This window comes from Oratosquilla oratoria, chromosome 9, assembly GCF_046742065.1.
Source record: "Oratosquilla oratoria isolate Oo_2021 chromosome 9, ASM4674206v1, whole genome shotgun sequence".
Taxonomy (NCBI): Eukaryota; Metazoa; Arthropoda; class Malacostraca; order Stomatopoda; family Squillidae; genus Oratosquilla; species Oratosquilla oratoria.
Genome location: NC_134785.1, coordinates 69,312,204 through 69,338,589, shown reverse-complemented (window position 1 = coordinate 69,338,589; position 26,386 = coordinate 69,312,204). Strand labels below are relative to the sequence as shown.

General features: G+C 40.4%; 1 protein-coding gene across 15 annotated transcripts in view; it reads right to left on the bottom strand.

The window, feature by feature from the left end:
- Nucleotides 1-26,386, bottom strand: part of Klc (kinesin light chain) — a 113,579-nt gene that overhangs the window by 41,419 nt on the left and 45,774 nt on the right. For 13 of the 15 annotated variants that reach the window (XM_076190801.1, XM_076190800.1, XM_076190799.1 and 10 more), the window contains 4 exons: nt 17,157-17,247; nt 13,685-13,726; nt 8,046-8,163; nt 7,706-7,819 (listed from right to left, as the gene is read on the bottom strand). In XM_076190801.1, the coding sequence (XP_076046916.1) occupies nt 7,706-7,819; nt 8,046-8,163; nt 13,685-13,726; nt 17,157-17,247 (365 nt within the window). The remainder of the gene's footprint in view (nt 1-7,705; nt 7,820-8,045; nt 8,164-13,684; nt 13,727-17,156; nt 17,248-26,386) is intronic. The other 2 variants (XM_076190797.1, XM_076190804.1) reach the window with 1 other exon arrangement.

Genomic DNA, 26,386 nt, shown 5'->3' with positions numbered 1-26,386 from the left:
CACAAAGGGGACACTCCTATAAAAAGCAAAGGCATAAGAGGGTCTAGGAGGTATTTTCCAACCAGAACCCTAAGATTTGGGACAGCAAGGCTACTTCACTTAACTGGCAACCCTCCCTCTCCATCCCCTCATGCAGAAAAGGAGACGATGGGGGAGAAATCCTTTCAGATTGCATCAAAATATCATTCATACATACCCACCCCCTACCCCTCCCATCCCCCACCCATTCCCTTACATCACAATGTAATCTGTACACAGCCATTCTCCACTCACCCCTATATTCTGCCTTCTCCCTCCCTTCCTCAACAGACATTTCCCTCTTGCTCAACACCCCTTTCACCCCATTTATCCATCTCATTCTCAGTAGTTCCCTTAAGTTCATTCTCTCCACCTCTGCCTTCCACACCTCTTTAATTAATCTTTCTTCACTCATTCTTTCCACTTGTCTAAACCATCCCAATACTCTTTCATCAGCCCTATTTCCCATATCCTTTTCCACTCCTGCTCTCCTCCTCACCTCTTTGTTTCTCACTCTATTCCACCTTATAATCCCTGACATAATTCTCAAACATTTCATTTCAAACACATTTAAACTTTTCTCTGCCTCTCTTATGTTCCATGATTCTCCCCCATGCAGTGCTGTTGGCACAATTACCCCTTCATACAATATCCTCTTAGCATCCATTCCCAAGTGTATATTTCTCATTACACTTTTTTACACAATAATACAAACTGAAAATGTATTTGGATTCAGTGTGCAAAAATATGAAAAAAACTGATAACATTTTCTTGGAAACAAAATCTTTGCTGACAACTGTTATTACTAATTTTGATGATTCACGATTTAAATCATGGTACAGAGTGCACCAAGAAATACCAACCAATTTTCTATAGCTTAAATTATGAACAATTTGGTTAAAAAGCTATCTCCACATTATTCACATGCACTAAGTGCACAACTTCACTCCATCAACAAACATGTTAAGTTGTACATGACCTTCCCTCTGATCATTACCAAATAAAACTCACTATATTGAGATTAGTGATGGTTACCTGCCTATGGTCATGCATGTTGGACATCAGGGACTTTCATCTCTATGACATCCAATTTCATAATGCAAGATCTTTACCTCAATCTTGGGGTGCTGCCCTGAGGGGTTGGCACATGGTCTCTGGACCAAGTCCAAGACACTTGTTCTATTTCCACTTTTTCAAAGAGAAATGATAAATGGAACCTATTCCCTTCCTCTGCCTTCTAAAGGCTGGCCATCCATATTTAAAGTTGTACAAAGAAGAGTCTGCCATTTCTTCCCAAGGAGATCTACAGAAAGGGCTGGTGCTGATTACTCCAAGGTCATGGGTTTCTAGTCACTAGGACTTGTAGCAACACTAAGGGATCATTAAAAAAAAAATGAATAAATGATGGCAACAGGCAAAAATACATTCAATGTCCCTCAAATCTAGAATGATGTTCAAGTGCCTGTTGCAATTACAATGTGACATCTGATGTGATCTAATGGACAGATCTACATGGGAAATCTTTTCATCGTGATAATCTTTAGGTGGAATATGAGGTTGCAGAAGAGAAGAAACAAGCATTTACATATTGGTTGCAAAATAGGAGAAGAGAATCATATTTGAGGTACAAAGAAAGAAGTAAAGCATAAGATCAAGGAGGCAGATGGGGTAAGAGTATGACAGAAAATGTTGAAAGTAATAAAAAGATGTTTTGGAAGGAAATTAAGAGAGGATTGGGAGGCGAATCAAGTAGAGAAGAAAAGGTAAAAGGTACAGATGGAAAGATGGCAGTAAGAGGAAGATGGGTCAAGTATTTTGGGAAGTTGCTAAATGTGAAGGAGGATTGGCAGGGAACGGTAATTGCAGTGGAAAGTGCTAAGAATATGACAGTGACAAATGAGGAAAATGGAGGAGAAATAAGGAAAGATGAGGTGAAAGAAGTTATTAAAATTACAAGAGCAGGTAAGGCACCTGGGTGAGATGCGCATTGTGTGGAGTGTCTAAAAAAGGGAGGTAAAGTGATGGTGGACTGGTTGGTAAGATTGTTCAACGTTTCCCTAAAAGAGGGTAGAGTGCTGTAGTATGGGAGGAGTGCCTGTACAGATCCACTTTATAAGGGAAAAGGGGACAAGTGTGAGTGTGGTAGTTTCAGAGGGATCAGTTTGTTGAGTGTAGTTGGGAAGGCTTATGAGAGGGTTTTGATTGAGAGGATTAGGAATGGAACAGAGGGAATTGGTGAGGGACAGTGTGGGTTTAGGACAGGTAGGGGTTGTGTGGATGAGATTTTTGTGGTAAGGTATGTGAGAATGCTTTGGGAAAAGGTAAGTATGTTTTCCATAACCTTTATGGATTTGGAGAAGGCTTATGACAGGGTAGACAGGAAGGCACTGTGGGAGGTATTGCAGATATATGGGACACAAGGAAAGCTGTTAAGAGCAGTCAAGAGTTTTTAGTTTTTACGAGAACAGTAGAACCTGTGTTAGAATTAGAAATGGAGAGAGTGAGTGGTTTGAGGTAAAGGTGGGACTTTGCCAGGGATGTGTCATGTCACCATGGCTGTTCAATTAATACATGGATGAGGTGATGTAAGAGGTAAATGCAAGGATAATGGGGCAGGGATTGGAGATGGTTATAGAAAATTGTGAAAAATGGGAGATAAACCAGTTGTTGTTTATTCATGACACTGCACTTATAGCAGGATAAGAGGAGGGATTAAAGAAGTTAGTGATGAAGTTTGGGAAGGGGTGTGAAAGTGAAGATGTGGGTAAATGTAAGGTGATGAGATGTACAAGGGGAGAAAGTGGCAGCAAATTGGAAGTGAGTATTAAGGGAGAGAGACTGGAGGAAGTAGATAGGTTTAAATACTTGGAGGCAAATGTGGCAAAAGAGGGAGGAGTGGAGATTTAAGTCAAATGAAGATTGAGAGAAGCAAGTAAATGCCTTGGGGGATTAGAAAGTGTGATGAGAAATAGACATTTGGGAAAAGATGCCAAGAGGAGATTGTATGAAGGGGTGATTGTGCTGACAGCACTGTATGGGGGCAGAAACATGGAACATAAGAGAGGAAGAGTTCATGTGTGTTTGAGAGGGAGGGAGGGGGTGGATGGGAGTGGAGTATAGGGGGATTAAATGTGTGGGAGTGGTTTTTATGCCTTTGTTTTTTGGCTATCTCCCTTGTAAGGGGTAAAAAGCTTTTGGTATATGTATGTACGAGATGAAATGCCTGAGAAGTATGGTAGGAGTTACTTGGCTGGATAGTGAGAAACAGGGAGAGGAGGAGAGCAAGGGTGAAAAGGGAGTTGGGAGATATGGCTGATGAAAGAGTATTGGGATGGTTCAGACACATGGAAAGAATGAGTGAAGAAAGATTAAAAGAAGTGTGGAAGGCAGACATGGAGGGAGTAAACATGAGGGGGGGGGACCAAGGATGAGATGGACAGATGGGGTTAGAAGGGCAGTGGGAGAGGGGGGAATGTCTGTTGAGGAAGGACAGGAGAAGACAGTAGATAGAGGCGAGTTGAGAATGGTTATGTATGGATGATGCTATGATACATGGAAGGGGGATGAGGGAGTATGTGTGAATGATATTTTGACTCAGCCCAAAAAGATTTCTCCTTGTCTTCTCTTTTTCTGGATGACAGGACAGAGAGAGGGGGTCACCAATTAAATGCTGTGGATGTGCTGTGTCTTGCTACATTGCTTCTGACCCACAGCAGTGGGCAAGATGCAGGGATGACCAGGAGGAGCTAAAAAGAGAGGGAGGGAGGGATGGTGAATGGGAGTATATGTGGGGATGAAATGGGTGGGAGTGGATTTATGCCTTTGCTTTAGGCTACCTCCCTTGTAAAAGAAAAAGCCCTTGGTATATGTATGTATGCATTAAGTTTTGGACAAAGGAGAGCTGAATTTTTGGCCCAAAACTGAACAAAGAGTCAATTCAAGTTCCAGGATGGTTCAAGTGTCTTCACAAGTTTTCACTCTACAACTAACCATCCATCCCAAAACATATACACAACCACAAAACAAATATAAGATGATCAACAAATCCAACAATTCATCAAGCATCCCCAAAAGAGAAATCACTGATGACAAAAGTAACACCAGGTCAACCTGAGCATCTAAACAGTACTAACACAAAATTGCCCTAGCACCTGAGACAAAGTGCCCCAAAGGCAATCACTAAACAATGACAAAAGACAACATTACCTTACACTGCCCAACACTCACTCAAGACAACTCCACAAACTTTCTGACCTTAGGGCTTGTCTAGTGGTTACAGCCTGATTCCTCAGGGCTGCAGGTCTCTAGCAAGAGATTTAAGGCGATGAAGTGATTAACCATTTCTCTATGGGTGACATGTCTGGAATATTATTCATTTCACTCTGATGCAACCATTTTTAACATGGCCCCTACCATCCTACTTCCTGTTGCAGTACCTCTGCCCGAGTTGCAAAACATCTGGCCAATTGCTCATCTAAAATCTGAAGAAGATGGAATGGACTGTTCATTGTCTAACCTTCAGGAAGGGCACCAAGGTTAGGTAAGCCACCAGAGGCAAATCCACTCCATTTCACAAGTTAAGGAGGATGCTTTAGTTTTTGCTGTCAGTTGGGTGTCACACAGGGATGAATTAGATTGCCACACTTTCTTACCCTTGTTATCACTCATCCTGAAGGTGGTTTCATCAGTCTAAAAACCTTATATCCACTGCAGCAAGCCCCAATTTATATTTCTTGATAAATAAAAGCCTCTTCTTTATGCAGTTTCTCTGTAACACAAGGTTTGAAATACACCTTCAACTTGTGGTATTTCAAATTCCTTTGGTCACGTCTTTGAATGGTACAAACAGAAAAATTTCTGAGAAGTTAGGGATTTTCATCCTGAAGCCGTTTTGCCATAGGTGTGGGATGTGTGTCCAAATGTCTCTTGATCTTCCAAATGTCAGTAAAAATCTTGGAAATATATCCTTTCCTGTTTGGGAGGCAGGATATCCTTGCAGCCACTGTCTGGCCATTCCTTCAGCAATTCAATATTTTTTTCAGTAAAACCTGTTTTGTGACCGATTTTGCAATTAGTTTTACAGACCTTATATAATTCCACCACAGGTACTAAGTAATTACGTTTCTCATGTTTCCCTCATTTCATATAAATCCATAAAAATCACAAAAACCCGAACAACACACAAACGGATTATGATTGCATGGGGCACAGCAAGGGATACTTTAATTCCACTACACAGTCCAGATATAAACTACCTGTCTTGTTTGAGTGTGAAGACAGGTGATGAGGAAGAACTGGAATTGCTACGGTCATGTTCACACATGGAATTTTTTTTAACTTGGGTATCCCCTTACAGGGATAATGGGCCTTTGGTATGTATATTGTACAAGAACATGGACTTGATATATGCAACTCATCAAAACAGAACTCTAAAAGTTCTGGCTTCAAGGGGCAATGACTGTATATAAACTACAAAATGAGCAGAATATATAAATTAAAAAGAAAAAGATATACAGGATTTTAACACATACCAACATTAACCAATAGAAAAAGCTAGAAAGATCATAAATACAACTCTGACAGATACAGAATGATGAACCCAAACAATACTCTCCAGATCAATCAGTCCAAAGACTTTAATATCTTGCAGGAGACCTTAACTAAGCCCTAAAAAAATCTGGCTCTGGCCACCAGAAGAGCCCATTAGTTACTCATGTAAGAAACTTAAACAGTTCTGTTTGAAATGAACAAATGTGATGCTGCGTAAGATAACACATTCATGTCTTCTGTGTGGTAATTGTGCCAGGGATTTTGTGTTCGTACAATTTGAAAAATTTGATAACTTTAAATATAGGTGAGCTAGTTTTTCATGTGTGTTTGAAGCTTTTTGTTTTCTGAGTTCTGAGAGGAAGAACATGATATTGTGGTGAATTTGTTGATCTTGAGAATTGTTTTATATGTATGTGCATATATGAATATAAGATTTAGAGAGATCTATTTGTATACTTAATTGGTAAAATGAGCAGGAAGGTGTTGTGAGGATTAAGAGAAGAACAGAAGGAGTAACTGGGGAAGAGCAAGGTGTACACACCAGGTTTTCTTTAATAGTAAGACAGACCTGCAAATACATGGCAATGGATAAGGATTTCTGAGCTTTCATGAATGTGGAGAATGTGCATGACACAGACAATAGAGATGCATTATGAAACATGTGGATGTATGGGATAGGGAAATTCTATTGAGGGTGGTCAAATGTTTTTATGTGAATACTAAAGCCTGTGTCTTGCTACATTGCTCCTGATCCAGGGCAGTGGGCAAGATGCAGGAATAACCCATCATCCAGGAGCCAAGATAAGAGGGAGGGAGGGGGGTGAATGGGAGTGAAGTATGGGGGGACGGAATGAGTGGGAGTGGATTTTATGCCTTTGTCTTTTTATTATCTCCCTTGTAAGTGGGAAAAAGCCATTTGTATATGTATGTACTAGAGTTTGTGAAAGGATAAGGAATGGAGAGTCTGAGGTGAAGGTGGGGTTGTGCAGGGTGGTACAATATCACCATAGTAGTTTACTGTATATATGGATAATGTGGTGAGGAAGGTACTTGCAAGGGTGCTAAGCAGAGGTCTGGAGTTAGTAGAGGAAATTGAGGTCTTAGACCCTCCAGATAGTGAAGAATTCAGTTGGTTCTGAACATGGGCAGCAGGGAGATGACTCTCTTACATCCATCTTACAGGATTATCTGAGGAAGGTCCCAGTAATTGTTCCTATCTCATGATTATAAAATGGATAGAAGTACACACCTTCAGAGGATGCACAAATCTGTGGTACCAGGAATTACAGCAAGAGAAAGACCAATGAAAATGTGTGCAAGTAAAACCGTTGAAGTAAAATGTACAGACTACGGTGACAACCAGTTCTAAGGGAGGGATAAACTGGAGAGGAACCAATTTTCAATCAAATGATCAATCTGTTGCCTTGGGTCTCTCTTTGCACAATTCTAACAGGAAGGAGTGGAAACTGTTCACATAAAGAGAGTGAAATGGCAAGAATTTTCCTCTCCTGTGCCTAACTGTATTACTATAAAGTAACTGCTGATCAGGATGGGTGGGGGTTTTTGTTGCTTCAGGAAGAAGATGAAGACACAGAAGAAGAAGAAGAAGAAGATGAAGAAGAAGAAGTAGATGAAGAAGACCAAGAGGAAGAAGGAAGAAAAGGAAGAAGAAGAAGAAAAGGAAGAAGAGGAAGAAGAAAAGGAAGAAGCTGAAGAAGAAGAAAAGGAAGAAGCTGAAGAAGAAGAAAAGGAAGAAGCTGAAGAAGAAGAAAAGGAAGAAGATGAAGAAGAAAAGGAAGAAGAGGAGGAAGAAGAAGAAGAAAAGGAAGAAGAAGAAAAGGAAGAAGAAGAAAAGGAAGAAGAAGAAGAAAAGGGAGAAGAAGAAAAGGAAGAAGAAGAAGAAGAAGAAGAAGAAGAATTGTACTTTATGGTTCCAGTATATTTCTCTTATTTTTCTGTACAGATAGCTTTCCCTAACAAAGCAAACTGAAACCAAAACAATCACAAAACACACTTGCACAATTAAAAATGCTAAGAGAAATCTACAGGACCCAGAGAAAAGTTAAGGAAATATCTAGAAAATAAAGAATTAAGTGATGAACCCACCACTCGATCACAAAATATGGCATCAACTCACCGATACACCAGAGCAAGAATGTTGAGCATTGTTGCAACATCTGGGTGATCATGCCCAGACGTTTTTTCGAGATCTTCCAATGCTTGCTTACAAAGAGGAACTGCAACTTCATATCTGTAATAAACATACAAAATAAATATGATTATTTCTATTAACATACAATTATTTTGTAGTGCAGAAAAGACCTGTAATGTTGAATATATTTTTTGATGAGACCTATGGGAGGACCAATGGGCTGTTGCCAGTTAAAGAAACTGCAACAATTGAATGATTGGGCTAATGAAGTTAACTTAAGATAAAATTAACAAAATATTGGAATCAACTTTCCCGTACAACTTACCTTCCTTGAGAAGCATATTGAATAACCAAGTTGTGCAGAGTGCGCAATCTTGCAGGAATTTCGTAACCAGCATTAACCTGCTGAGCGAATTGTGATGGTGGGGTAGGTGACATTGTCGCTGAAATAAAAATAAAATAGAACTTGGTAAGAAGAAGGAAAACAATTGTAGTTTAAACGTTTGACGACCCAAAACTACTGATCCCACAAATATTGAGTCACTACGATACCATGTACAACTCTGTTATAAAAGACATACATTGAATGGAAACCACATGCACAAAGACAGACAAGAATTAAGCACAAAAAATGGTAAGTATCTTGAGGTTGGGGTTGGGGGTCGTAAAAATTAAATTATGGCCTAACCTTGTCCACAAACACAGTGGGCACCTGTAACTTTTCCCTACCTAAAGGTGAGGCTGTCTTCATCCTCTCTCTTCACTGAGGAAGAGCTGCTTGAATTCCTCCCAGACTTGGGCACTCAACAACAACCTGACACTAAAGGGTCACTCAAGTTCTTACAGACTGCTATCCTCCCAAAGATATTCATGTAATATTTTATGTCTTACAAAGAAAGCTGAAAACCACCTCCATCTGGCAGAACTGTGGAAGTATACTGGTAGATATTCTGTATGGGGTGAACTCCCTCATCTTGTTCCTCGTCAGGAGGTCCCATTCATCCTACCAGATTTCAGGATGGCCCCCTTGGCATTTAAGATGACAGGCCTCATTGATATGGATGTCCAAAACTCCGAGCCCTATATAATATATAGATACACACACTCCACTATGAGTGACAATACAGTACACACTAATGTTGTAGTATATTAATGGTAGCCATGACACACTCATTTGGTGTTGAATAAACTCTACTAGTAGTTGTTGACTTAACCCCTTCTTTGTGATGGCAAATTTTAAGATTTTGTTTTGTTTACTGCCAATGACTTTACTATGGGGAGGACTTTGTCCTTACAAGTGGCTAGCTCAATTGGCCTTTTTGTAATGATGGAACCTTTACAGATTTTGTTCTCAATGTCAGAATTTCATCTAGGTTAGGGCACAGCCCTGTCTTGAAGGGGTTAAGAACATTACATTTTTTTTAACTCTTTTTAAAACCATTTCATTCACGAACCATGAACAAGCTAATCAACTTACAAAGTGTGTTTGATGTGATGATTTTTATTCTCTTTAACATTATTAACAAAGGGCACTGTGATGGTCAGTTTATCAGGTTTTTACTTTAATAGATGAAAGGTATTCATTTTACTTTTCATCAAAATGACAACAAAGTGGTTCAAGTTTTTCTAATCAACCAAAAGGACTAATCTACTTGCTTTCTAGTTTTGTGGAGTTTTTAATAAAAACAACTGATGGACGATGAGATTGATAAGGCAATTATGAAAGAGGAGTTACAAGCAGCACTCAAGGAAAAGGAAAGCTGGCATGGCAGCAGGATTAGGCGAGTGTCCGGACAACTGACCACCTGCTGCCCAGCCAGTTTTTAGTTTCTACTGTTCCAATAGAGGGTGGTGACCTAAACACAAATGTACCTGTGCAGTTACTACTCATTGTTGGAGTGATTTCCCACATAAGTTAATATTTTGGGGGAGCTAAGTGAAGTAAGGGATTGGGTGTACTGTGAAGAGCTTATCCTGTTATCAGACTGTGCATGTTTTTGTATACATGTAGAGTGCTGGGACCATGTTACTGTAGGAGTTTGAGTAGAATACTGCTCAAAGTGTTTCTCTATCATGTTCTGTAGTCAGAGTTTGTGCCCATTTTTTAATACTGTTACCAATAATCAGCGCTTCCATCCTTTAATACATTACACTGTAAAGGTGGTAAAGGAAATATCTACGAAGGAAATGAGGGATATATAAATATGTACATGCTTTTTTTTTCTGAGTGAAGATTAATCAATAATCAGTCAATACAAAATACAATGAGGGGTACATAAAAAGAGTAGGAAAGTAGAGAGAGAGTAGAGAGAGAGAGAGAGAGAGAGAGAGAGAGAGAGAGAGAGAGAGGAAGAGAGAGGAGAGGAGAGGAGAGGAAGAGAGAGGAGAGGAGAGGAAGAGAGAGGAAAGGAGAGGAGAGGAAGAGAGAGGAGAGGAGAGGAAGAGAGAGGAGAGGAGAGGAAGAGAGAGGAAAGGAGAGGAGAGGAAGAGAGAGGAGAGGAGAGGAAGAGAGAGGAAAGGAGAGGAGAGGAAGAGAGAGGAGAGGAGAGGAAGAGAGAGGAGAGGAGAGGAAGAGAGGAGAGGAGAGGAAGAGAGAGGAGAGGAGAGGAGAGACAGGGAGATAGGGATGAGAGGGACAGGGATGAGAGGGGTAGGAATGAGAGGGGTAGGGATGAGAGGGGTAGGAATGAGAGGGGTAGGGATGAGGGAGGGGAAGAGGAGAGAGGAAAAAGGAAAAAGAAGGGACACAAGAGAGATAGAGATAGATATAAAGAGAGAGAAGAGAGAGAAGAAAGAGAGGAAGAGAGGATAGAGAGAGAGAGGATAGAGACAGCAAGAGAGAGAGGAAAGACAGCAAGAGAGGAAAGAGACAGCAAGAGAGAGAGGAAAGACAGCAAGAGAGAGAGAGGAGAGGGGAAAGAGACAGCAAGAGAGAGAGAGGAGAGGGGAAAGAGACAGCAAGGGAGAGAGAGGAGAGAGGAAAGAGACAGCAAATAGAGAGTAAGAGATGAAAGAGCAAGAGATGAGGAGAGAGAGAAGAAAGAAGAGAGAGAAGAGAAGAAAGAGAAGAGGAATGAGAGGAGGAAAGAGAAGAGAAATGAGAGGAAAAAAAAAGAGATATATGTTGGGAGAGGAAAGAGAGAGATAAGAAAGGAGAAAGAGGATAGAGGACAGAGAAAGAAAATGGGACAGGAAGAGGAAGAGGATGAAGAAGAGGATGAAGGAGAGGATGAGAGAGAGGATGAGAGTAAGGGAAATGTAGAGAGAGATGGAATAAGGAAAATGTAGAGAGATGGAATAAGGGAAATGTAGAGAGAGATGGAGTAAGGGAAATGTAGAGAGATATGGAGGAAGGGGTGGAGTGGGTAAGGGAGAGGAACGGGGAGCACAGGGATAAGGGGAGGGACATGAACAGGGTCTGGAAGAGGGAGCGGTATACGGGACAAGGGAAAGGGATGGAGAGGAACAGGGGAAGGGGGAGGATGTGGGAGATGAAGGGGGAAGGGAGTGGGAGAGGAACAGGGACAAGGGCACATACAGTAAAGGAGGGAAAGGGATGGAGGGGGAGAGGCAAAGGGAGGAAGGGAGTGTGGATGGGATCCAAAGCATTCAGGCTCCGCAACCAAACCAATCACCCAATACACCAAGTTGTATTACTTTATTCACTAGAACCACATAGGAACCTACTCCCCAGAACTGTGCACATACAAAAGCCCAATGTACATACAACACCAATAGTATTTCATAACAAGGGACAAAGATTAGTTTTCTACAAAATCCTACATTAGCAGACCACACAAATTCAAATCATATAAGAGCAACTCATAATAATAGTAGCTTAACTATGACAACTACTTTTACTCTTTTACAGAAACCAAATTAATGTGGATACCTTTCACATTTGTGCATTAATGATGTCTACATTTTTTTAACCTAATCTTATTATGCAGGAATTACCAATTTACCATATTTGGCAGCACGTAAGACACGGAGAAGAAAATTATATACATATTCATCATTACATGAATGGTTGGGCACAGAATGGCCAGTGGTGCTTGGCTATGGGGGTCTGGGGTGATCCAAGTTGAACCGTTATCCATTTAGCTACAATATCCTGTTAGAAGGGATATTCTCAACTATATATACCAGTTTAATTAAGTTAACAATATTGGTAATGTGGGTAAAAGTAAGGTGATGAGATGTACAAGAGGAGATGATGGCAGCAATTTGGAAGTGGCTGGAGGTTGTGGATAGCTTTAGGTACTTGGGGTCACATGTGGCAGGAAAGGGAGGAGTGGAGGTGGATTGTAGATTAAGAGAAGCAAATAAGTGCCTTGGGGAATTAAAAAGTATAATGAGACATAGACATTTGGGAATGGATGCCAAGAGAAGATTGTATGAAAAGATTGTATGATGTGCAGACAGCACTGTGTGGAGCAGAGACATGGAACATAAGCAAGGAAGAGAGGAAGAGTTTCAATATGTTTGAGGTGAAATGTCTGAGAAGTATGGTCCAGGTTACAAGGTTGCAAAGAGAGAGAAACAATGAGGTGAGGAGGAGAGTGAGGGTAGAAAAGGAGTTGGGAGATAGGGTTGATGAAAGAGAACTGGGATGGTCTAGGCACATAGAAAGAACAAGTGAAGAAAGATTAGTAAAAGAAGTTGAAGGCGGAGGTGGATGAAGTGAACTTGAAGGGGTGACTGAGGAGATCGATGGATGGAATGAAAGGGGTGTTGAGCAAGAGGGGGATGTCTGTTGAGGAAGGAAGGGAGAAGACAGAAGATAGGGGATAGGAGGGGGTTAGGGAGTGGTTATGAGTGAATGATATTTTGACGCAGGACAAAGGGATTTCTCCTTGTCTTCTCCTTTTATGTATGTGGGGACATAGAGAGGGTAGTTGCTGACTAAATAAAATGGCCTTGCTGTGGATGTGCTGTGTCTTGCTGCATTTCTTCTGACCAAGGGCCATGGGCGAGATGATGGGATGACACATCATCCATGAGGAGCCAAGATGAGAGGGAGGGAGGGAGGGGTGGTGGAATGGGGGTGGAATGGGTGGGGATGAAATTGGTGGGTGTGGAACTGTGCCTTTTGACTTTGGCTGCTTCCCTGGTATGGGGGAAAAGAGCCCTTGGTATATGCATGTAACAATATTGCCATTACTTTGTAAACAAACTGTGCTTAATCAGTATCACTGTCACTTTTAGCACCAACATTGCAATGGACAAAATAATTAATTTTCCCATATAACCTCCCCAACTTGTTTTTTAACAATTCTCAATAAATCCCTCATGAAACAATATCTACTATCAAAATACCAATATTTACTATCAAAATATCCTTGCAAAACAGGGGTGCATCTTACATGCCAACAAATATGGTATATCCAACTCAGTGCATATGGAAACAAGTTTACATAAAATTAAACACTTTCAACAATTTCTTGGTTTACATACTCTTTTGCAGTATAAGCTCTCAAGGCATCATCAAATTATGAGTTATTGTAAATTTCGTAATCTAACTACAAGTACGTTTTGAACACGGTGATTCATCATAGTCTTCTTCATATTTTCAGATCTGTAGCATAACAGAATATTTTCTCCAACAATGCAATTAAAGTATAAATGATAAAATTCAAGTAATGTAATGTATATCTACTGGAAAAAATATACACATTAAATATAGAGCTAGTCAAAATAAAATTTACATCTTAAGGTATGTTGATCCAAAAAACAAAGAGCTGTTTATCAAAAGTACTTGAATAAACAACTGTTAACAGTATGTTAAGCTCTTCAGTTTGGAATGAAACCAGCAAGAATTAATATTCCAAAAAGTTTCTCTCTCAACATAAAAGCTGAAATAATTCCTTAACTTATGATGAATCACCATGCTAAAGTATGTTGCACTGCAACATTTCCATTGCCAATAGAGTACCAAAAATTATTGTTAGCTTTACAACTTACCAAGAGATGCCTGAGAACCGAAATCACTGCTTCTTTTTAGACCTAGAAGAATAGAAAGAAAGAAAAAAAAAAGGGTGCTTGCAGTGATTTCAGAGGAGGAGGGGAAAGTAGAACTGAGGAAACTGAAAACCACTGGGCTCTTTGCAAAAACAAAAAAACTTAGTAAGAAACAAGTGGGGCTGTGCAGAATAAGGCTGTACAAAATAAACAAGAAAATTTCAAGTGAACACATACACCCACACATGCATGCATGCATGCACACACACACACACACATCCATGATGTACACAATATATAACAGAACTTAAGTGCACATAGAGTAAACCTATACAAAATTACAAACTATTAAAAAATATGCACCTCTTCTATGTATGGGCTGTACCCTAAAAAAATTAATAAATAAATATATAAAACTATGGACTTGTACATGCAAGTCAGAGCTAAAAATCCTATGTATAAACACTTACACAAAATACAATAAAGTGTAATCATAGATACTCCTGAAGTTGCAATCAATGCAACTTACAATTGTTTTATGTGACCAGCACCTCTACAAAAATGATTACTGTTTCCTCAAGTTTCAGTTACTGGAAACTTGTATCCTCACAGTTGTTGGCAAGAGTCTTCTGGCCCTCTCGTACATCTCTCCTCCAAGAAATGTGGTGTCTGTTTATTTGTTACAGGCTTATAGTAACACAAAGTAGGGGGTTGGGTAGTTGCTGGTTGTCAGTTCTTCTTATGTGAAAATGTGAAAAAATAAAACAAAAAGTTGGCAGAGATATTTTGGGACCAGTTTGGAGAGCCAGTACCAGTCTTTGAGCACTGCACCTTCTCTTGGAAGACGAGGCCATCATTTCTTCCTACGGAGATCTATGAGAAGGCTTGGAATCATTACCACCTGCTGTAGGGATGCAGTATTCATTTCAGTGAAATTTGAGGCAACAATTATTAACATAATTGATTGGAAACTCAAGCCCTCCTGGTATCCTCTCATAGATTCCTCTCTGAGAGAATGAAACCTTTGATTGCTGTCTGTGCTGTGTGAGAGTGGGGCCTTACCATGTTATTGGCACTGAACAAAGGGAAATGGTGGGAGAGATGGAGGACAGGTAAGGGGAAGGGAGGAAAGGAGTAAAGGAGGAGGGAAGAAGGAAGGATGGGGAAGGAAGAGATAGGGGTAAGGGGAAAGGAAGAAGGGGAAGGGTGGGAGGGGAGGGGTGGTGAGGAAGAGTGGAAGGGGAAGGGTGGATGGGTAAATGAAGAAGGAAAAGAGACAAAGAAGGGATGGGGAAGGAAGGAGGAGGATGGGAGGATGGGAAGGTGGGAGGATGGGAGGAAGGGTAGGGGGAGAAGAAAAGAGGAGGAGAGGGTGGAGGAAGGAGGAAGATGGAGGAGGAGGAGGAGGTAGGGGGAGGAGAAGAAAAGAGGAGGAGAAGGTGTAGTAGGAGAGGGTGGAGGAAGGAGGAAGATGAGGAGGAGGAGATGGAAAAGGATGCAGAGGAAGAGGAAGAAGAGGGGGAGGAAGGTGAGGAGGATGATATAGAGGAGGAGGAGGAAGAGGAGGAGGAGGAAGGGAAGGGGGAGAAATAAGAGGGAGAGGAGGAGAAAGGGGAGGAGAGGAGGGAGTGGAGAATGAAGGGGAGGAGAGAGAGAAGGAAGGGGAGGAGAGAGAGAAGGAAGGGGAGGAGACAAAGAAAAGGGGAGGAGAGAGAGAAGGAAGGGGAGGAGAGAGAGAAGGAAGGGGAGGAGGGAGTGGAGAAGGAAGGGGAGGAGGGAGTGGAGAAGGAAGTGGAGGAGAGAGAGGAGGAGGGAGTGGAGAAGGAAGGGGAGGAGGGAGAGGAGGAGGGAGAGGAGGAGGGAGTGAAGGAAGGGGAGGAGGGAGAGGAAAAGGAAGGGGAGGTAGGGGAGGAGGGAAAGGGGGAGAAGGAGGGAGGGAAGGAGGGAGGGAAGGAGGGAGGGAGGGAGGGAGAGAAGAGGGAGGGAGGGAGAGGAGGGGGAGGGAAAGGAGAAGGAAGGGGAGGAGGGAAAGGAGAAGGAAAGGGGAGGAGGGAGAGAAGGAGGGGAATGAGGATGATGATGAGAGGAAGAGGGAGGGGAGGGAGAAGAGGAGGATGAGGAGGAAAAAGGGTGATGGGAAAGGACTACAGTTCAACATTTGTTCATCAAAGGATTTATGGGAAGGCCCAGGGACCACTGCCAACTATTGTGTAGCTGTCAGTTTCAATTGATGAAACCAGTGATAACCATTCTATTGTCATCACTACATTACAAAGTATTTTCAATGTCAAGACAATTTAGTGACATTAAGCTTTTAAAACAATATTTTTTTTAGATCACACACCATTTGTCACCTGTCCATTCAATTTTTGTGATTTTACATTGTCAGTCCTTTTAATAAACTGCCATTGTCCTATTTCCCTTTCCTTTGTAAAGACTTTCCCCAAGTAAACCTTTCCAATTAGTCAGAAACCAATGGATACAAGGTTGTTGCTGTTGTTTTGCCCCCATTATTGGTGGACTACGACAATGCAGTGGCTGACAAGTTCTCCCAAAACTCTTTCACAGAAAATATTTAGTACTGTTTCACAAAACCAGCACACAATTGGTACATCTGATACTTTATGTTCTAGATATTCATATCACACTGAAGAAAGCAAGCAAGCCTCTATTGTCCCACATATAAGCATATTCCTATATGGGATAATAGGGGAATGTTTTCAGATTTCAGTGTTATACAAATATACAGAACATGCAGTATCGGGTACACCAATTTTATGTTGGCATTGTTTTTTAACAGAACCTGTCCTGTTACCTGTACTGTGTGAAGGCTGGAAAATGAGATGTTTCAAGTCTTCTGTATGGTATCTACATATAGAAGCATGTCATGCCTTTCCAGACCAACTCTGTGCCAAAAGTGCTCCAATGATGGTTTGGTGACCTGAGTCTTCAGACAAATTGGGGCTTCAACTAAGCACCCACCCCTATATTGTCCCAATCATGCACCCTTGGCTCAATGAAACTTAACATTCAGTTGGGTGAAATCTTCTGAGAACATCACTAAAGCAAAGGGGTTAGTTATTAAAGAATCCTCAATGCTTTAATCCAAATGACAACTACATTGAGATGGGACACTTACATTTGCCGATACACCTAAATAACAAAATCTTGAGAGGTTAAACTTTCTAAAATATACATACAGTAAACATATGGGTGTAATTTTACATCCCCAAGGTTTGAGTTATAGAATTTGATTCACAAAGGATCTTTAAGTAACAGCAATAACACTGAGAATGAATAAAAGAGGGAGTTAGGTCACGAATAGAAATATAGCCACTTGCACACGTAAAAGACAATACTAAAGATGCACTGCACTGAAATATAAGGAGTGATAATTTCATGTACATTTGAAATAAACCATGACTTTTTGTTAAGCTTGAAACAATTAAATCTTTAAATGTGTCTTTCTACTCACCTCCTCTGTCGTCTGCATCATCATCTGGGAACAAATCCACAACAGGGTCATCTGACTTGTCTTTCTTCTCTTCAATTGATGTTTCAGAGTCCTGGAAAAACATATGAATGTTATCAATAACCTGGTCCAGAATACTCTGTCAATAAGGAGGAGTTATGTTTACGAGCCTGCAACTAATCAAGTTGTTTAGTGTTAAAACTGCACAAGTGCATACACAGTATTCACATCCATGAAAACATTTTACATTGCCTTGGTTAGGGCCAGTTTTCATGTGTGTAGTACATATACCACAATGACAAACAAAACACATACACTTGGATGATGTTTTTGCCATGCCGTATACATAGTTGTTGTATATAATGTGCTGAAGTGAGGAAGGTGGGGTTAGGTAGTTGTATCCTATCACTACTGTGGACAACCCACACTTTAGTGGAGTTATCTTAAGGTCACACAGATATGGCACACCTTCACCCTAACATGTTAGGACATGTCTTGATGGATGCACAAAAGGTTTTGATATACAGTAATCCCTCGAATAATGCGGGGGTTAGGTTCCTGAAATTACCGCGTATAACCAAATCCGCGTATGCTGATATTTCATATTAAATACCGGGGTAAATCTTTATTTTCGACCATGGGAGTAATATAGCAATAGAAAATTAAATATTAATTTTGTAAATTAAAATGTATCACCGTAATATGCAATTTTGTGTGCAGAAATGAAAAACAAAAAAGGTGCTAAAACAGATTTTTTAAGTAACGAAGTCGTGTACGACGAATGGTACGCCATGTTTGTTATGGTAGATGCCGACGTCGAAGATATAAAGGATGATAAATTCGTCTGATGTGATGCGCCACTTTAGCAGAAACAGGAGCACAATGTGTCACGGCATGTCATTTTCACATTTTTTTATGGTTCGCACAGAAGATTCATTAAGTCTGTATTCTCTGGCACATGATGCATAGGACATACCACTTCTCAGTTTGTCCAAAATTACGATTTTTTCTGATAACGTTATACACTTCCTTTCTCGCTTAGCAAATTTTCCAGCCTTTCCTTGAATCTTTGTCTTTGTTGGCTTAGAGGAGTGTATCGGTGCCATGTGAAGAACACGTGGAGGGGTAATGAACACGACTTCCAGAGCAATTGACCAGCACTACGAATGGTGAGAGACTGAGGAATGGGTCACTGCACAAGTCGCGGGAACAGGTAGAATCAAGCGCACCGCTAATGGATTGCAACCAACAACCTTAACTTTACGAGTACATAAATGATCAAAGTGAGACAAAACAGCAATAATGAAATATTGGAAAGTGGAATATAATCTAATAAATAAAAGCGGTTTCGTGTCTGTCTGTCAGACTTTTCTCTCGATTTGATCGATCGACTAACTTCGATTTCGACGACTCAACCTTAATTTGTAATGTTTCAGATTAAATTTGGCTCCAATTCATGAGTAGCATTCAAAGTAATTGAGCTTTTCGAACAAATATTGGCTATTTTTTTTTTTTTAATGAAAAATAGTCAGACTTTTTCTCGATTCGATCGATCGACTAATTTCGATTTCGACGACTCAACCTTACTTTGTAAATGTTTCAGATTAAATTTGGCTCCAATTCATGAGTAGCATTCAAAGTAATTGAGCTTTTCGAACAAAAGCGGTTTCGTGTCTGTCAGACTTCTTTCTGGATTCGATCGATCGACTAATTTCGATTTCGACGACTCAACCTTACTTTGTAAATGTTTCAGATTAAATTTGGCTCCAATTCATGAGTAGCATTCAAAGTAATTGAGCTTTTCGAACAAATATTGGCTAATTTTTTTTTTTTTTTTAATGAAAAATAGTCAGACTTTTTTCTCGATTCGATCGATCGACTAATTTCGATTTCGACGACTCAACCTTATTTTGTAAATGTTTCAGATTAAATTTGGCTCCAATTCATGAGTAGCATTCAAAGTAATTGAGCTTTTCGAACAAATATTGGCTATTTTTTTGTAAATGAAAAATGATAAAAAAAAAATAAAAAATAAAAAAAAATAAAGAAAAACAATAAAATACACTTGCCATACATACCTTTGATAAGTTATTAAAATTGAGAATTAATTCGATAAAAAATTGTTTTTAAACGAGCTAATATCAATTTCGTCTCTATATTATACAATTTATTCTTTAAAAAAAAAAATTTCGATCGATCTGGGTGACGCGATTCGAACTGCCCGATTTGTTGTCCGTCGAATCGCACTTTAGGTTAGTAATAAATGAGGTCGTCACCTCCTCATTCTCTCAATAAAACTGGTAATTATGGCGGTAGTGTTTCAGACTTGAATCCTTTTAGTATGGATTCTAATATCATCATTAACAGTAGAAGTAAAAAAAGAAAAATAAGTGAAAATTGTAATAGTAAAAAATAAATAAATAAATAAATAAATAAATGAGATAGATGAAGAAGAAAAAGAGAGAATTAGGAATGGAAATAGGAAATATCAAAAATTTAAATTAAGAGTTTATCGAATTCATCAACATGCTGAGATCTCTGGGGCGAAGCCCCTTTCTAACAAAATCTAGTAATAAAATAAAATGAATGTAAGTAAAATACAAAATATATATAGTCGTTCCTCAGATAACGCGATATATTGTAACGCCCCGGAGGTTGACACGTGACCTCAGGCAGCCACCCACGGCTTTCCCCTCACCCCACACCCTTGTTTGAGCAGTTCCCAGTGTACATAATGACCGCATTATATGAGGATCGACTGTATATGGTAAAATAGAAAGCAGTCACCACAAATGTTTGCGATGTTGCCGCGTGTGTGCGTATGCGTGCCCAACTCGGCGCGAATTTTAAAACAATTCTCTACATTTGAGATGGTCTTGAAATAAAATCCGCGTATGATTGAATCCGCGTTATTTGAGGGACTACTGTACGGGTGAAGTGCACACGTGGTAAGATGTTAAACTGGCTTTCATTATTATGTTGTCTGCATTCACCTTATTGTATTTACCTAATTGTAATACATAGCTGATAAGTGATGTATGAAAGGGAATGGGTGTGGGATGGGGGGGGGTTAGGAAGTACAGGTAATCCTCGTTTTACGCGGGTTCACATTACGCGATTTCACATTAAAGCGGTGTCCAAAACTAGGGGGTATTCCTCACATTACACAAATTCCTCAGAGTAACGCGAAATCCGGAAAGTTAAAATACGCGGGCTGCGATTTAGTTCCGTAAGGCAGCCGCTAGGTGACGCTAGCTGATTCCAGCCTCCGCATCCTTTTCGCCACCAAGCTCATTGTTTACCAACGCTTCGTTGTGTCAGCATCTCTGTGTTCATCAAATCATCAGTGTTCTTGTTTACCATGGCTCCCAAGCGCCTCACAGCTGCCAACTTGTCTGAGTGTATGGACTCGTTGATGCATGCAATGAGGGTCATAGAGGAGAATGATCCTAATGTCGAGAGGAGCAGCACCATCATACGACGTGTGATGGAGAACATGGCTTGCTATAATGCTATGTTAAAAGAAAAACAACAAAAGACAAAACAACAGCCGATCACAAACTTCTTCCGACAACGCACACCAAGTCAGCTAACCAGCGAATCGGAGACAGGCACCGAATCGGAGATGGACGCTCCCGATGACCCTGCCGCCCCTGCCTCACCACAAACATCACACACACACACCGAGTCCGATATAGCGCGCAGTGACACGTCAGGGGGTGAAGCCTAGTTAGGAATCTACAATAGTACACAGCGAGCGGTGAGTGTTGTGTTGTTGTCAGTATGGAAACGTGTGAGAGCAACATCTCAGCTTGCGGGATGGTTTCCTGACCCATGATTTTTTTCATTGTCCAAGGGTAATTTTATTTTCATAAAAGTAAAATAAAAATGAATGTAGAAAAAAACTTGAAAGAAATTTATTCATCCTTGAATCGCAATAAGCTGCCGCTACAACAACAACAACAGCGTGCAGATCAGCAGAGGGACGCTACTTATCAAGGCGTAAAGGCCAATTAACCCGTGATCCCATATGTGGTGGTAAATCAACAACAACAAGGCAGGTCAGAGGTTATATGCTTAGCTCGTGGCTCAGCTGCAGGAAGGATTATGGTATTGGAAACACTTGTAACAGCAAAGTAGTGAGTTTAATTCCTCACATTACGCGAAATTCACATTACGCGCTGCCTTTTGGAACGCATCTAGCGCGTAAAGTGAGGACTACCTGTACATACATATACCAAAGGCTTTTTCCCCCTTACATGGGGGGGTAGCCAAAAAGAAAAAGGCATAGAAATCACTCCCACCCATTTCATTTCCCATATATTCCACTCCCCTCCACCCTCCTTCCTATCTTAGCACCTCCTGGATGACAGGTCATCCCTGCATCCTGTCCACTGCTCTGGGTCAGAGGCAGTGTCGCAAGACACAGTACATCCACAGCAAGGCCACTTCATAAATTTGGCGACATCCCCTCTCTGTCCCCTAATGCAGAAAAGGAGAAGACAGGGAGAAATCCCTTCGGGCTGCGTCGATTTTTTTCTCATGCATACTTCCTCACCCCCCCATCCCACCCACTCCCCCTCATGCATCACAGCCTCATCTATACACAACCCTTCTCCATTCACCCCTATCTTCTGTCCTCTCCCATCATTCCTCTCTTTTGTAAAGCCCCTTTCACCCCATCCATCCATCTCATCCTAGGACGCCCCCTCATATTCACTCCTTCCTCCTCTGCCTTCCACACTTTTTACTAATCTTTCCTCACTCATTCTTTCCATGTGTCCAACCCATCCTAATACTCTTTCATCAACCCTATCTCCCAGCTCCCTTTCCATCCCTGTTCTCCTCCTCACCTCCTCATTTCTCACTCTGTCCATTCTAGTAACCCCTATCATACTTCTCAGACATTTCATCTCAAACACATTCAAACTCCTTCTCTCTTCCTCTCTCATGTTCCATGTTTCTGCCCAGTACATTACTGTTGGCACAATCCCTCCTTCATATAACCTCCTCTTAGCATCCATTCCCAGATGTCTATTTACCATTACACTTTTTAATCCATCAAGGCATTTACTCGCTTCTCTTAATCTACATTCTACCTCCACCCCCACTCCTCCCTTTCCTGTCACATTTGCACCCAAGTATCTGAAACTATCCACTTCCTCCAGTTTCTCACCCTTAATGATCACTTCCAGCATAATGTTACTCTCTCCCCTTGTACATCTCATCACCTTACTTTTGTAAGTACAGACGCTCCTCTACTTACGTTCATTCGTTTTACGTTTTTTCGATTTTACGTTTGGACTGTAAAAAAAAATGTAATTTTTTTTTTAAGTAAATTTTTTAGTCTAGCGCGCTCTACGTACTTCAAACGATACTTACACATGACGCTACATCCATTGTTTACATGGCACAAACGACAGACTGAACGTGCCTTGCCTCCTCCTCCTCCTCCTCCACCATCTCAATTTATGTTGCTTGAACTTAATTTATTTGAAATTAATGTTATTATTTTACAATGTTATGTGTATAATTAATGATTTAGGGGTGTTTTATAAGATACGGTAATAGAATTTACGGATGTATTGTACAGTAACAACTTACGTTCATTTTCAACTTAAGTTCGGCCATTTGGAATGTAACTAAAACGCAAGTTGAGGAGCGTCTGTACAGTTGAACCTCTAAAGCCCAGACCCCGAATGCCCGGACCCTCGTATGACCGGTCGAAATGAACAAAGGGCGGACTTTTCAAGCAAAGTTCCCTATTTGTCCGGTAGGTGGCAGCGATGGCCGTACACTTGTACTCAAACCCAGCCCAGTCAAGCCACCACCAGGGCTGCTGTTTCGTAGAATTTTGTACCAAAACGTAGTAAAATAGCGGCTTGTGGCAACTGCACAAGGTCATGAGGAATTTTTTTCTACATAGCGGGCTGTTAAAAACATTCAAAAACTCAAACTTTTGTTTAAAAATCATAGAAATAGTTATCAAATAATAAATGGTACATCAAAATATGACTTTTATTTGTAATTGTGTTACTTATAAAATATTATACCCCAAAAGATACGTTTTTACAGTGTAGAAAAAAATTCTACGCTAAAGTTTCAGCTTTCTTTTAGCACCAGGGCTGCCATTTCGTAGAATTTTGTACCAAAACTTAGTAAAATAGCGGCTTGTGGCAACTGCACAAGGACATGAGGAATTTTTTTCTACATATCAGCTGGCTGTTAAAAACATTAAAAAAATCAAACTTTTGTTTAAAAATCATAGAACTAGTTATCAAATAATAAATGGTACATCAAAATATGACTTTTATTGGTAATTGTGTTACTTATAAAATATTATACCCCAAAAGATACGTTTTTACGGTGTAGAAAAAATTCTACGCTAAAGTTTGTTTCTTTTAGCGAGAAAAAAATTATATCTTACTGAATATGTTAGGGCATGGAGGCCTTATATAAATTCAAGAATAAAAAAAACTAGAACCAATATTTTGTCAAAGTTTGACAAGATGTATATCTTGCTATGAAAGTCTGCACACGCCCAAGAAAAATGTATGCCCCGGTATGACAACACTCCCATTCTACACGGCAACCCTGGCCGCCGGCAGTGTAGAAAACGCGGCAACCCTGGCCGCCAGTACTGTCCCGCGCAAGGTCTATATATACCAGGTCTAACCACTTCTGACCAAATTTCGAGGGTGTTGGCGCAGCGGGCCCGAGACGTCACCTGGCTGCTCAAAGTGGGGTTCGCGCATCCCATCGCTGTTAGCTGTAGCTGGTTTGTTGCATGGACATGTTCCTGCCTCCGCTCGCACCGCTCCACGCAATTAGTTATATTCTGACAATGAAGATCTATATAATCGGACAATTTATAGTTTCACCCAACCAATGATTTTGATATGTAGCTTATGTGTTTCTGGTGAGAAATGTTGTGATATGAACGATGGTGTACATCATTTCTGTCGTAAATGCGTACTTTTCAAGTAATTAGTTATTAAAGTTATGCACTTATGCCTACATCTATAGATCTTGACAATATGGCTTATTGTGCCATTAAGGGTTGTGGCTCAAACCAAAGAGGAATTAAGCCAAATGTTAATTTTCATCGTTTCCCTGCAAATACACACACACACGTGAACGTGTGCACATATAAGCACACACGACGATATCTCCCCTTCCCGTAAAATACAAGCATATAAACACACACATACATGTGAATGTGTACACATATAAGCATACACGATGATATCTCCCCTTCCCGTAAAATGTAAGTATATAAATACACACACACCTAATGCAGTACATGTTACTCGGTGGCGCGGTTGGTAGAGAGTCAGACTGGACCTGCGATGATATCGGCAGTACCTGGTTTGAATTCTGTTCAGGATTGCAATTTTTTCAGTATCGCTGCGCTTCGAGTCATTATTCCAACTCTCGTGGGCGGGGAGTTGGGGATGTGTGTGCGTGTAAGTTCATAGATCGGACATACGAGCTCCGAGCTCTCTTTCGGGAGGGAAATAGCTGTCGATCACGAGTCCAACACGTGATCCAAAAGACCAAGATGAATCACACACATACATGTGAACGTGTATACATATAAGCACACACGATGATATTTTCCCTTCTCGTAAAATACAAGTATATAAATACACACACACACACACATATGTGAACGTGTACACATATAAGCACACATGACGATATTTCCCCTTCCCGTAAAATGTAAGTATATAAATACACACACGCACATACACACACACACTTCAGCGAATGGACGGCTTGGATGACGTTCTGAAGAAAACTGAAGTCTGTGGATCCCAACGCAAAGAGAAGTGCCTAGTGTTTTTACAGGGTGGGGGGGAAATTGCTCGTGGAGTAGTGGGAAAGTAGGGAAAGAGGAAAAGGGGAGGGATTACTGAGGGAAATGGAAGGAAATGAGGAGGGAGTAGACTTGGCCCAGCCAGACAAGCGAAAGGTAAACAAAAGACTGAGTGAGGATGAAATGTCTAATAAAAATGTAAAGATTAGAAGTATAGAGAGGAGCAATACAGTAGAAAGTGACGAGAATATGTTCCAGGGATTTAAAGAGGGTGGGGGGGACAGAGGAGAGAGTTGATAAGGTGATCGAGGACTTGGAACGTAAGTTAGGTAATGTTGACTCCATTTTCCAGAGAATTGAAAGGTTGGAACAACTAGAGAAGGCAAACAGAAACTTAACTGAAGAAATAGAGGACCTAAAAAGACAGTTATGAAATGTAAAGGAGGAGAATGAGAAATTGAAGAAGAATAGTAATGAAAACAGAGAGAAAATAGCTAAAGAAGCTAAAAATTGGAGAACAACCCAAGAAGGGAATAAGGTTTCATTCACTGACATAGTCAAACAGCAATTGAAAGAACATAATGAAGACTCAGTTATTAAAGTGATGAGACAGAAGGAGAATATAGTAAGAGAATTAGCTGACAAAAAGAAATGTATAATTATATTAGGAATGGAAGAGAAACATAACCCAGATAGAACCACAAGAATCAAGGAGGAAAATGAAAGAGTAAGCAGTTTATTAAAATTAGTCCAGGAAGATGAACCAGAAATTATAAAGGAAATTGAGGAAAAATTCAGACTCGGAAAATATAGTACAGATAAGACCAGACCAATTAAGATTAAATTCAGGTCACAAACAACGGCAGAGAAAATTCTATCCAAAACAGGGAAACTAGCAACAAATGATCAATATAAAAAGGTATGGATAAAAAGAGAAATGAATAAGGAGGAAAGAGAGGCAGAAAAGCAGAAAAGACTTGAAGCTAAGGCAAAAAACGAGGAAAGAACGGAGTCAGAGAAAGAGAGATTCTATTGGAGAGTAGTGAACATGAAAATAAAGCAGTTCGACATACTAAAGAAAAACATAAGGGAAACAGAAAACACAATGGAAGTGGCAGAAAACTAATAGCGTCTTACACAAATATAGATGTATTGATAACAGGATTGAATGAACTGAATGATTATTTGAAAGAAAAAGAACCGGACATAATGGGAATTGTAGAAACAAAATTAAAAAGCCCACTACCACCCAACAGTGTAGGACATGATGCATACAATTATTGGATTAGAAACAGAGAGAAAAAACAAGGGGGTGGAGTTATGTTCCTGACTAAGAAGGATATAAACGTGAAAGGTGTCATATATGGAAAGAATACAGTAGAGATGATTATGATAGAAGTGGAAGACCAAGATA